This window comes from Scleropages formosus, chromosome 10 (assembly GCF_900964775.1).
Source record: "Scleropages formosus chromosome 10, fSclFor1.1, whole genome shotgun sequence".
Lineage (NCBI taxonomy): Eukaryota > Metazoa > Chordata > Actinopteri > Osteoglossiformes > Osteoglossidae > Scleropages > Scleropages formosus.
This window is the reverse complement of record NC_041815.1, coordinates 21,045,973-21,057,496: the sequence shown is the minus strand read 5'-3', so window position 1 is coordinate 21,057,496 and position 11,524 is coordinate 21,045,973. Positions and strand designations below refer to the sequence as shown.

Genomic DNA, 11,524 nt, shown 5'->3' with positions numbered 1-11,524 from the left:
GAGGATCCCACACAAGGGGATCATTGTTACATTTGATGTTGAGTAAAAAGAAGGTCACTGCCCAGAGGGCAGAGTCATTTCGGGGCTCGACTGAATGCGTCACAGTAAAGGTTCGTTCGAACAATGTCCAGGAGCGTACGGTCCATATAAACATACGTCACTGAAATCTACGGGCCTTGAAGACCTTGCTTTATTATGGGAAACTCACCGCCTCCGCAAGCCGGCAATGGCTTCAAAACAGACCTAAAGACATTAATAAATGACTTTAATAGCATTAACGTCTTGTTTTAAAATTCAACGACTCACTATAAGAATTTTTTACAAGCACGGTCAAACTGAATCCCTTTCAGCTCGCTGATTTAATACGATATTTCAAAATGCCCACGTGCGTCAGTATGAAAAGGATTTTATAGGTATTAACCTAATGCTGCCATCGAGATGCGCTGTGCGAAGTCATTTACATGGAGACCTATCGGTGTCCTTTCATGCAAGTTGATCAATTTGCACTTTTTATGCTATTGACTTGAAATTGTAAGTTTTTATTCCAAATACTGTATTTATATTGTCAATGTTACTATTGTGTTGTCTTGCTCTTGCATTATTGTATTATAGTCTACGCTATTATTGTACTGTTTTTTACATTTTTCCACGTCACTCCAAGTGTCCTCCTGTGAGAAAACTCAGAGAACTGTCACAATTACCGTGTTTTAGTGGAGATCAGTGTCCTCTCATTCAAAAGGGCTGATTTCCAGAAAAGGTCATTATTATAATATATAATTGCTATTCATAAAAATAATTATTATTATTCAATCAATCACAGGTGGCGCAGCGGTGCAGCCTTGCAGCGAATGGCCTGTTTGGGTGTAGGTTCCAGTCTAGTTCAGTGTGAATGGCTTTCCACTGGATGCTCTGGTTTCCTTCCACAGTACAAATATACATGTTTCAGGTTAATTGGTGACTGCAAATTGTCTGTAATGTGTGCCTGTGTGAGTGACTGAGGCTGTGTGTGGCTACTCTGTGATGGACTGCTGTTCTGTCCAGGGAGTACCCTGACTGGCCTTGCACCCTCTGCTTCCAGGATGGGCTCTGGACTACCGTGACCCTGACTTGGACAGGTGGTTACAGATAGTGAGCGGGTGACCAATCGCGTCAGCCCAGTCTCCAAGGACGCACAGAAAAAGCACTTTAGAATGAAGGTTTCACATTTTATTTTGAGTTTTACTTTCACTTGCATCCTCAGATAAGGTAACAATCTGTGAAATGTACAAAGTGGTAACAAGTTCACTTCTGTCCAGTTATAGAACGAGTCTGAAAAGCAAACGTAATGGAAGACTGTGACAAACTAATCTAAAAAAAAAAAAAAACCTTAATAATGATATGGCAATAAAACAAGTCAAAATTTCATACAGAAGCTGTACCTGTCATTTTACATATTTATTTGTTAATTTGATCACCGGTTGTTACAGTTTATTGCCATAAGCTCATTTGATTAAAAAAGCAGGAAAATGGCTTCTTAGAATGAGAAGCAACTCTTTTTTTTTTTTTTTTTTCGGAGGCTAAAACATTCAATATCAGAACATGAAACCACCAGAAAAAAGACTTGTTACAGTTCCAGCTGATCATGAACTAATATAAGGCATTATGGAAGTACTGAATTCAGCACCCGTGAGTTGAATCCATATTGAAGACCATCATCTTTTCGGTGAGTTTAACCCGAATCAAGGAAATATCTATACCATCCCAGACTAGTGATCTCAAATATGAATCCACGGGGCCCGTCTATTTATAAAGCTTGATGAAATCACTGTTTCATTGTCACCTATGAAGCAGTTGAGGTCGTTATCAGGACCACTGTGGGTTAAGTAAAGTTTATCTTGAGCTGAATTTCAAACATGGTAAACATTTACACCATTGTGGAGTGTTGGTTTAACAGAAGCCCATTGTCTCATACAATGTCATGGGCTCGGGCTGCGAAACAGTTAACCTTTATAAAACTGCCGGAGCGGCGGGGCTGCTTTCGTCCTCCTAGGGCCCGGACGCCGGTCCACGTTCCAAGAGCGAGATCTGCGTTTTAGATTAAACCAGCATAATCGCCGCAAGTCGGTCATGTGGTTATTCCATTTGGCAGCACAAAACCCTCGGGTCACAAAATTAAAGACCCTGCGCTTGAGCCTGAAACTGAAACAGCGTGTAAGGTTTTGGGGACTTCAGCTGTTAATACTGCCAAGGCAGGCCCTTGTGTTGATGCAGTGTAAACTGAGCACTGCCCTAAAGTACCTCCAACACGTGTGCATGTGCGTCTGTGTCTTATTGTTTGCGTCTCTATTGACAGCTGAGGCTACGTGCACCAGTGGGGTCGAGGCGCGACACCCCGTAATCCGACGGCGCGGTTTCGCGCGCGAGGGCGCAGCTGCAAAAACGAACGTTTCCGCAAATGCAGCGCAATCGCCCCCCTGCAAGGCTGTAACTGAGACCAGATCACTTTGGTGGGGCCCTGGATTAACTGGTTACCGCTGCACACGCCGCGGTTCCGTTTCACACGGAACGAATCGCATCCGCGTCGTTCAAATGACGAAAACGAGAACTTCCGTAGGCGTTTGCTTTCACGACTGAGAAAAGCTCAAAGGGGGGGGAAAAAAGAACGAGGGGCAATAAATACAGTACGTGATGGGAGACAAGTATGAGACTGAGGAGTGGACAACCCTGGTAAGACAGGACACGCTGTACGAAACACGCGACTCAGAACCTGCCCTACCGCTCCATCTGGAAACCTGTTCATTGCTCACAGCAGAGGAGAAACCGTTCCCTGCGAAGCGACGCAACTTAGCATCACAGCGGGACGATTATTGGACGTGACGGCACTCTCGAGAACGTCCCACGGAGGAAGTCCAAAGGATTGCGGTCCGGTTCAGTCCCTCGCTCCCTGATCCCTGTCAGAACGTAGACCAGTGATTGGACTGTGAAGGTCCCCTGGCCCCAATTCACATCGCGACCTCTTCCGTCTAGAGGATCCGCTGTCGAGCCCCATGGTTTGAGCAGCTGTCTAGAGAAGAACCCAGAGCACCCTTTGGTGCTCAGAGGAATCGGACGGGTTGAAGACTATTTCGGTCCAACTGGTGAGAATCCGCGCTTTTCCGCGTCGAGTCCTCGGCCCTCCTTCGCGGAGCCGCTGCGTCACTGTATGCAAACGTACTTCTTCCACCAGGACTTGGAGAGGGTCTTCATCTTGTCGGCCGTGCTCCTCACCTTGCAATCTCGTCGGGCCCGTCTCTCGGCGTGGCGCAGGCCGATGGCGATGGCGGCATCGAACACCTCCTTCAGGTTCTTCTGCGTGAGGGCCGAGCACTCGATGTAGGCGACGGCGCCGGCCTTGTCGGCCAGGGCGCGGGCGTCGGCCTCGGGCACGGGACGCTCTCGGCGGCGCGCCAGCTCGATGAGGACCTTGACGTCCTCTCGCAGGTCGCACTGGGTGCCCACCAGCAGCACGGGCACCTGGGGACAGCGGCGTCGGATCTCTGGCAGCCACTTCTCCCAAACGTTCTGGAAGGAGGCGGGGCTCACCACGCTGAAGCACAGCAGCAGGGCGTCGGTGCGAGGGTAGCAGAAGTGGCGCAATTTGTCAAACTCATCCTGCGTGGAGGCGGAGGGGAGGAGAAATATGAGGGTAAGACTGAGTGCTGGGTGAGAGCATCTCTCCCTCCCTCGCAGAATGGCGATGTCCAGGCATGCAATTAATAGTCCGCGACCTCAGGAAGGATCAAGAGGCTTCGAGACAAGATGCAATAACTCTTCGGCACTTTTTGCTAAGTGGATTAAATCAATAAAAACCTGACGCCGGCAATGGAAAAAGTCCTGTTTTATGGATATCGCCAATTGAACTCAACGTCGGCAAACTGTAAATCACAGACAGCTTGGCAGCGCGCTCTCCACAAACACACGAGATCACCTTACATGTCTGGTCAGGTAATCAAGTCGGTGAGACACATTCATACGTTCCTACGGAACAAAACACCTCGGCGGTATTTTGTGAGGTTGACGGAAAATGGGATTTAAAGCTGCCTGCTCCAGTACTCCCTGCCACCACCCCTCCCTCGGTTTGGGGAGCTGTGTATTAAACCCCATTTGTTCAGACTGTGTAAGTAAACACAGTGGTACCACATGGCTTCCAGAACAGGGCCTCCCATAATCCCTCAAAGCCACAGATTAACGCAGGAGGAATCTCGAGACGGCCCCCTGGCTCCTCATCCTCCGCCCGCCTCCCGTTCAACCGCTCTGCTCGCCCAGGCTGGTTCAGCAGTGCCGCTCCAACTGGAGTTGGGGATGGATTCCCTGCTCTCTTCAGAGTGAGAGTGTGTGTGTGTGTGTGTGTGTGTGTGTGTGTGTGTGTGTGTGTGTGTCAGTGTTGGGGGGTTGGCGTAAGTCTGTGAAATCTCATACCTGGCTGTGTTTGTTCCAGCTTGTCTGCCCAAGGCTGGGCACGAACCCTTGTGTACCAACAGGGAGGAGGCGCCGCTACCTTCACTGCTGCCGCCGATAAAGGGCTGCGAGGGCTTCCATCGGGCCAAAGTCTGGCTCAGCGACAGAGCACTTTACTCGGAGACAAAACAACAGCTTCCACGCAGGCCCAGATCGTGTGGCCTAACTGCCGGTCAACTGCCGATTAGTCTTTGGGCCGCATCCCGCAGCCTGCCGGCCTGACTGAAATCCTTGTTCAAGATGCTGTTGCAAAACACTGTTCCGCCTCTCAAATTAACCGGAGCAATTACACCAACAAATGGAGGGAGTGTTATTCAGCCTTCGAGGCAGATCTCACAGACTCAGGTAACTGGGAACAAGAACAAACTCGATTGTCTTACTACACTTTTATGCCTTAATGTTAACGCTCAGTGTTATCATGAAATATATTTCATTTCTGAGATCTGCTCTTTGACTTATGGGTCCGCATTGCAGTACGTTCTCTTCAACAGCACGGGCCTCGACCCAACCCAAGCGTCACAGGCGGGCAGGAGTTCCAGGGCTCGTTAGACAGGCGAGGTGACTGAGGGGGGGCCGGGCTACGGGGTGCAAACTCACCCAAGACATGGAGATTGAAAATGAAACCATTGTCAGAGATGTCCAGCAACGTCAGAACGTGCCGTGTGCAAGGTGGTAAGCAATGGGTGTTCAAAAAGAGCCCGTGACCCGGTCTGGGATCGATCGGTGACCGGTGCAACAGGTGCTTGCTGAAGATGACCTAGATAACCGATTCCAGAACATTCCCTTGTGAAAGGGGCTCAGTGTTTCATGTAACAGCAGCAGCAGCAACATGCCTCTCCTGGGATGACACTTGGTAGCCTTGATGAAGGATCAGCGGGGAGCAGAGCGTGTGGGTGTGTGACCAGGTCCTCACCTGTCCGGCGGTGTCGCAGAGCTGCAGCCTCACGGGCTTCCCGTCCACCTGCACCATGGCTGGAACCGAAAGAGAGAGAGACACCAACCATTAGAGCTCAAGACCGGTCAATGCAGTGCACGGGGGGGTATCGGTCCCCCACCCCCACCAGTCATGAGAATCTGCAAACACAACAGGCTCCAGTCCTCCTGGGTCACAAGGTCCTTCACCTCCCGGAGACACTTCCTGTTAAGGCACGTGGGTCAATAAGCACCATTAAGACCAAAACTGACACGAACTGCTGCAAGCCCCCCAAAAGTCCTCTGCTCCTGAGGATCAGCCCCACCATAAACGCTCCCCTCGTCTCGGCGCCCACCGTCTCCCCCGCAGATTTCGGTGGCAGACGCTTCGGTTCCTCTGGTTTCGCAAGGATGGTGTTTTTCACAAGCTGGAGTAAACAGCTCCCCTATCATTTAGGCCATCTTTTATACCGGGTAGGAGAGAGAACCGTCAGTCCACGCGTTCTATCACAGCTCCTGTCTCATGCACTGAGAAGGCTGAAATCACTCAGACAGGATAAGTAAGAGACATACTGCCACAATAAAAAAAAAAAAAAAAACTATCAGAACAGATTAAAAATAGCAGATGAGAAATACTTTACGGTATCGAGCACTTTTCAAAACTGCTGATAATAGTTTCCAAGCAGGGAAATATGATCTCCGCAGCTGACTCTTCACTGTAACCCCGAGAATTGCACAAGTGCCCTCAATTCGGTTTCAGCAGGCGGCTCTCGGACCGGGAACAAAACCATGACATCACCCTGGGCTCCGAGGGCCCGTTCACCCGTGAAATGAACACCGCGCCATGGGGTTTCCAGGGGAATTACAGGGGGAAGCTTTGCAGCAGATGTGCTGTTCCGTGTTCCGGCACCTTCCCACTCAAAACTGACCTCGCAACCGTCTTCCGAGAAACTCGCGTGAAAGCATCTGATGGTGTAACACAGCTATAGTTATGGTATTGAAAAGGTATTTTCACGGGAAAATACTGAACCCAGCGAGGAGCCTGGTAAACCACTCGACCTACACAGGCAGAACGGGATGAACGAGCAACAGCGGACTTCTGAAAAAGCTGCTCTTGATAATTATGTAGTTTTGTGCGTAGCTCATACTGCTCATTGAACCCAGATTGTGACACTAAAAGCATTGCGAACAAAATTAAGGTAAATAACGAAGACATTTACTCTGTTAAAGGACACTGAATGCATTCATGCAGTAAACTACTAGCAAATTTTAAATAGCGAAATAATTTAAGCATGGCCTATTCACGCTTATGAGGAAATACCTTAATGGAGTGGATTTTATTTATTTATTTTTTTTTTATAAGGGAATTGCTTCTTGCATGCTGTCGGTTGCGCATGGATTTTGGTTTCATTAACGACACACTGCTATACCTCTTTTGTGCTGGAAAAGGAAAAAGCGTGGTACTGCGGACAGCGGAGAAGAAGCAGCCCACTGGAAACCCGCGGGAGGAACCTGTGTGCTGAGTAAAGACTCGGACCGGAAGATAAGGGCCCATGATGCCTTGGCGTCATTCCAGGGCTCGACCCTACAGCTGTTGAAGGAGCGCATGCAAACGGCACTCAGACGTGTGACCATGAGGTCAAAGGTGGCACCAGCGGTGCACTGTTCCTTTTCACCCCATTTTACTTATCTTTTTACACTATCCTCTCATTTATAGAGAAAACTTGACACACACAAACAGGTGGCAGTTTACTCTAGTAATTCTGCTAAATTAACCCAGTGAAGGGCACAGCTTCAGGGCTCCTCCTTCGACTAGGATCCCCAACCTCCTCTGTGGACCACACCCCCAGTGCCTTAACCATTTCTTTACTTCGCTATCATACGGCTTTACAAAGCTTTTTTTGCTGATGCACACAGACTCCCATTTAGTTCATTTATTAAAACTGCAAATACACTTATAAATATGTTTCTGGTTTAACAAAAATCATAAAATATGACACCCTGGAAAATAGGTGTGTTGGGGCCTCTAGCCATTATTTATCATTTATTCTTTTTTTAAGATTAAGGCCAAATATAACATTACTACTGTCACTGGCAAGGCAGTAGTGCATTGCGCACGGGAGAGATGGAATATTAAATCATCATTTCATGTTTATCTGCCTGTATGAGCAGCTACACGTGTAAAATTTGAAATTAAAATTTTGATCATTTGACGCTACATTTTTTTTTTTAAATTTAACTTTTTCTACCCAAAGTCAAAGACGACAAATTTCTTCAAGATATGAAAGAAACCAGCAATTATTATTGTAATTATTGCAAATATTATAATTATTATACTGTAGTTGTCTCTCCTTGACACGCGACGCGTGAGATCAGTCAGTCAGGCACGGAGCTCCTTACCCGAGAAGTGGTCGAAGGCGGTGGGCACGTACTTGGTCGGGTACCCGTTCGTGGTGTAACTCACCACCAGGCTCGTCTTGCCCACCGCACCGTCCCCCAGCAGCACGCACTTCAGCGGGCGCTCGCGCACGTCGCGGGGACGCGCTGCGCCGGCACGATGCGGGGGCACCGGAGGGGCCGCGCCTCGGCCGCTGTAATCCAGGGCGCTGTGGGACGGCATGGCTTCCAGGACGAACCCCGAGCAGAGGGCGGCCGGCGGAGGGGCATCAAAGTGAGGGGTCCGAGCGGTGTGTGTTTCTGCACTCGCTTCAGTTCCAGTAACTAATGTAACAATGTAACAAACATGGAACTTCAATGACGGAGCCGCTCGCAGTCCGCAGCTCGCAGTCCGATCCCCTCATTTCCCTCCTCCTCCTCCTCCTCCTCCTCCAGAGGTCTGTATATTCTCTCCGCGCTCCCGACTCCGGGCTTAGACATTTAAACCCCCACCTCATTAGACTAGCTCCTCCCCCTCCCGCAGCCCCCGTTATCGACAAGAACTTAGCAGAGAGTTCCGTGAGATCGGGGCTCAATCGTGCCGCTGCAATTCGGATCCAATCAGCGGTAAATCGACCGATGCTGCGTTTGGTTCGGGGTCTCGCGCACACATGAGCTGCCACGTACCCTTCACACGGTGGTGTTCGCTGTGTCACCACGCTGCTCTCTGTATCACCACGTTTTCACCACACTGTTGGGTGCTGTCAGTCAGGACCTTGGAGAGATAAACAAAATCTTTTCAATGTAGTTTTTAGAACATTGGTCATATTACTGTTTATTACTATCATTTCATAATTTAATTCCAATTTTTAAGATGGGTGGGAAAATATCTGCAAAGAAAATACCTGATAAAGTCTTTGATTAGAAAGACCTGCATGATAAAGAGAAAGACAAACAAGAAGAGAACACAGGATTGACTACTGCCATCGCGTGATGTGACAAAGTGTTTTTTTTTTTTAACATATTAGGGTGTAACTGACCCTCAGCTGGGCTCTCTAACTCCTAACAGCAGATAAAAATGCTCATGTGACAAATAACACCAAACAATATTTACTTTGGCATTATTACTGTAGGGCGGCACAGTGGAGCAGCAGGTAGTGCCGGTGCCTAGACAGCTGTTGAGCTGTGGTTTCAGTTCCGGCTCAGCCTGTACAGTATGTTCGCATGTTCTCCCTGTGTTCATGTGGGTTTCTTCCAAGTGCTCTGGTTTCCTCCCATAGTCTAAAGATATGTTTCAGGTGAATTGGTGACTAACTTTCCTGTTTTGTGTGTGTGTGTGTGTGTGTGTGTGTGTGGGTGGGTGGGTGGGATGAGGGGGGTTGCCTTGTGCCGGCCTGGTGCTCAGTCCAGGCTGTGACCTGCCTCACCCTGTGCTTCCAGGATGGGCTCTGGACCACGGCGACCCTGCAGTGAAAGGGCTGTTAATGACGGATGAACTAAACATCACCCAAACATTATTTAATCCCAGCAGTATTAGAATTTCTCATTGAAAATGTTTAGGGATGCTGTGGATTTGTTCTTACCAGATTTCAATGTGTTTATAGACTACAGTCACTGACTATAGTAAAGACCACTGCAGATGTAATTGCGTCGCTTTGGAGAAAAGCATCTGCTAAGCTTCCACAGGGCTTTCACACTTTTGTATTTATTCATTTATCCAACACTTTTTTCCAAAGCTACTTACAATGTTAATCTACCTACAGTTATTCACCCATTCATACAGCTAGGCAATTTTACTAGAGCAATTAAAGGTAAGAACCTCACGTAAGAGCACTACTGTGAGGATTGGGATTCAAACCTGCAACCTTTGGGACTAAAAGCAGCAGCCCTAACTACTACGCTACCACATATTGATTGTTTGTATTTAATTTACTGATATTCCACAATTTGTAATCAGAATTATAACAAAAAGTATTTTGAAATGTAATGTTTTATATCATTCAGTGTTACAATGCACTCATTGGCAAAAAGAGTAATATGGATTTCAGAGTAAAGCAAGTGTTACGATAACGGGCCAAACTACGAGCCTGCAGCGCCACCAAGTGTTCATATTTACTCAGTACAACGGAACGCGACGGGTATATAGTGTTTATTGAATGGCCGTTAAAATGCTGTTCTGGAGCGCCACCTAGTGGTACGAATATGTCATAATACAGACCTTCGTGAAATATTTAGGGATATTAGAATCACAACCAGAATCCGATTCTGTTAAACTGGAGCTATTAAATCATGTCGCTTTGGATTTGTACAATCACTTGTTTTGGAAAACAAATGTATGTATTCTAATGAAAATGTAGATCCAACTTACAAATATATTCCAGTGGTACCAAAATAAATATCTAAAGTGAGAATAGTATAAAGAATCTGATTTACATGTAAAAATAATTTGGTGTTTTTAGGTTTAAATTAATTCACTTTTAAGAAGTAATAAGTTGAAGTTTTCTCAAGGGTAACAACAACCTGTTCTTCCTTCTGTACCTTGTAGACATTTTGACACCTTGTATGCATGCAGTAGTATGAGCCTCTGATTTATAATACCACTTGAGGAAAAATATGTTTTAGGAAATTGAAATGGACAATATTTACATTTTATGGTCATAATTTTATGAATATACTTCTCTGAGGAAAAATCATGACCTAAAGTAATCTCTTCTCTAAATATCTGACACCAGCCAATATACTGTATAAGTAATGCAAAGTGTAAGGAGTTTTTCATTATTAGTTTATTGCAAGAATCAAGTAAAGTTATCATTTTGCATGTTATTATAAAAGAAACCTCAAACATGTTGTCATTGGAGTCATCACAGTTGAGTAAGATTTCTCAGTTCACACTTGTTTTTCTGCTTGAGTTCCAGGTCTGAGATGCTTGTAGAATTTCGCCTTGAGTTCAGAGCACATCTCCTCCATCCGTCTGGGGGCGCCCATGCAGTGACGATACAAAAATGCTATAATCGGTGTGTCGGTATAGAAATGAGGCCCGTCCTTCTCCCAGTCTACGTTGGGTTTGGCGGCTCTCCTCTCAGGGAGCACCGGTGCAGCGCAGTGCTGTCGCAGCTTCTTCCGCACTGAATGAGTCCCAGGCACAGTGATGGCACAGCGATGGCCTCTGCCACTGTCCGGATGAGACAACATCGTCTACACTTTTCCAAAGACAAGAGAAAACCTTTGAGAGACCGCTCTCTCTCAGCCATAGGAATGACTTGTTTCTGTAATGCCCATTTGTAATTGTTTTTAGCTTGCGACCAGGAAAAAATATATTTTTATATACAGCCCTAAGGCTCGATAGACAGCAATGCCGTACACAGCTGAAAAGTGCCCGAATGGTGGCCCAAACTCAGATCAGGGGGCCGCACGGCTTGGACGGAGGATGTTGGCACCATCCTGGGAATCGGTTCCCCCGACTGGTCGGACTTGATGCGATCGAGACACCCGGGCTGAACTCCCCGAAGGTGAGCGGGATTAGAGCAAAGCCAGGCCACTCGGAGTAAATTAAAGCACATGGGCACGGTGGGAACATTAAGGCAAGCTAAAATACACCCACCGAGGTAAACGGCGTGCGTGTTGGAGGGTCATAGCAGCAGACATGCAGATGATTTAGGGCTGCAGCTTCTGTTCTAACAGAACAAGGAGGATGGGACCCCATAGCAGAGTGAGAGGCTACTAGCCAAATGATGGCTGAACCAAAGAGGCGGAGCTCTTT

At 47.3% G+C, this 11,524-nt stretch overlaps 1 protein-coding gene across 1 annotated transcript; it reads right to left on the bottom strand.

Annotated features, from left to right (window-relative positions):
• Positions 1–1,532: 1,532 nt before the first annotated feature.
• Positions 1,533–8,238, bottom strand: rhoub (ras homolog family member Ub). The gene is made up of 3 exons (XM_029255582.1): positions 7,789–8,238; positions 5,390–5,448; positions 1,533–3,630 (listed from the first exon to the last, which is right to left on the bottom strand). Exons 1-3 carry the CDS (start codon positions 8,006–8,008, stop codon positions 3,175–3,177), a joined length of 735 nt encoding a protein of 244 aa, XP_029111415.1. The 5' UTR covers positions 8,009–8,238; the 3' UTR covers positions 1,533–3,174.
• Between the last annotated feature and the right edge of the window lie 3,286 nt (positions 8,239–11,524).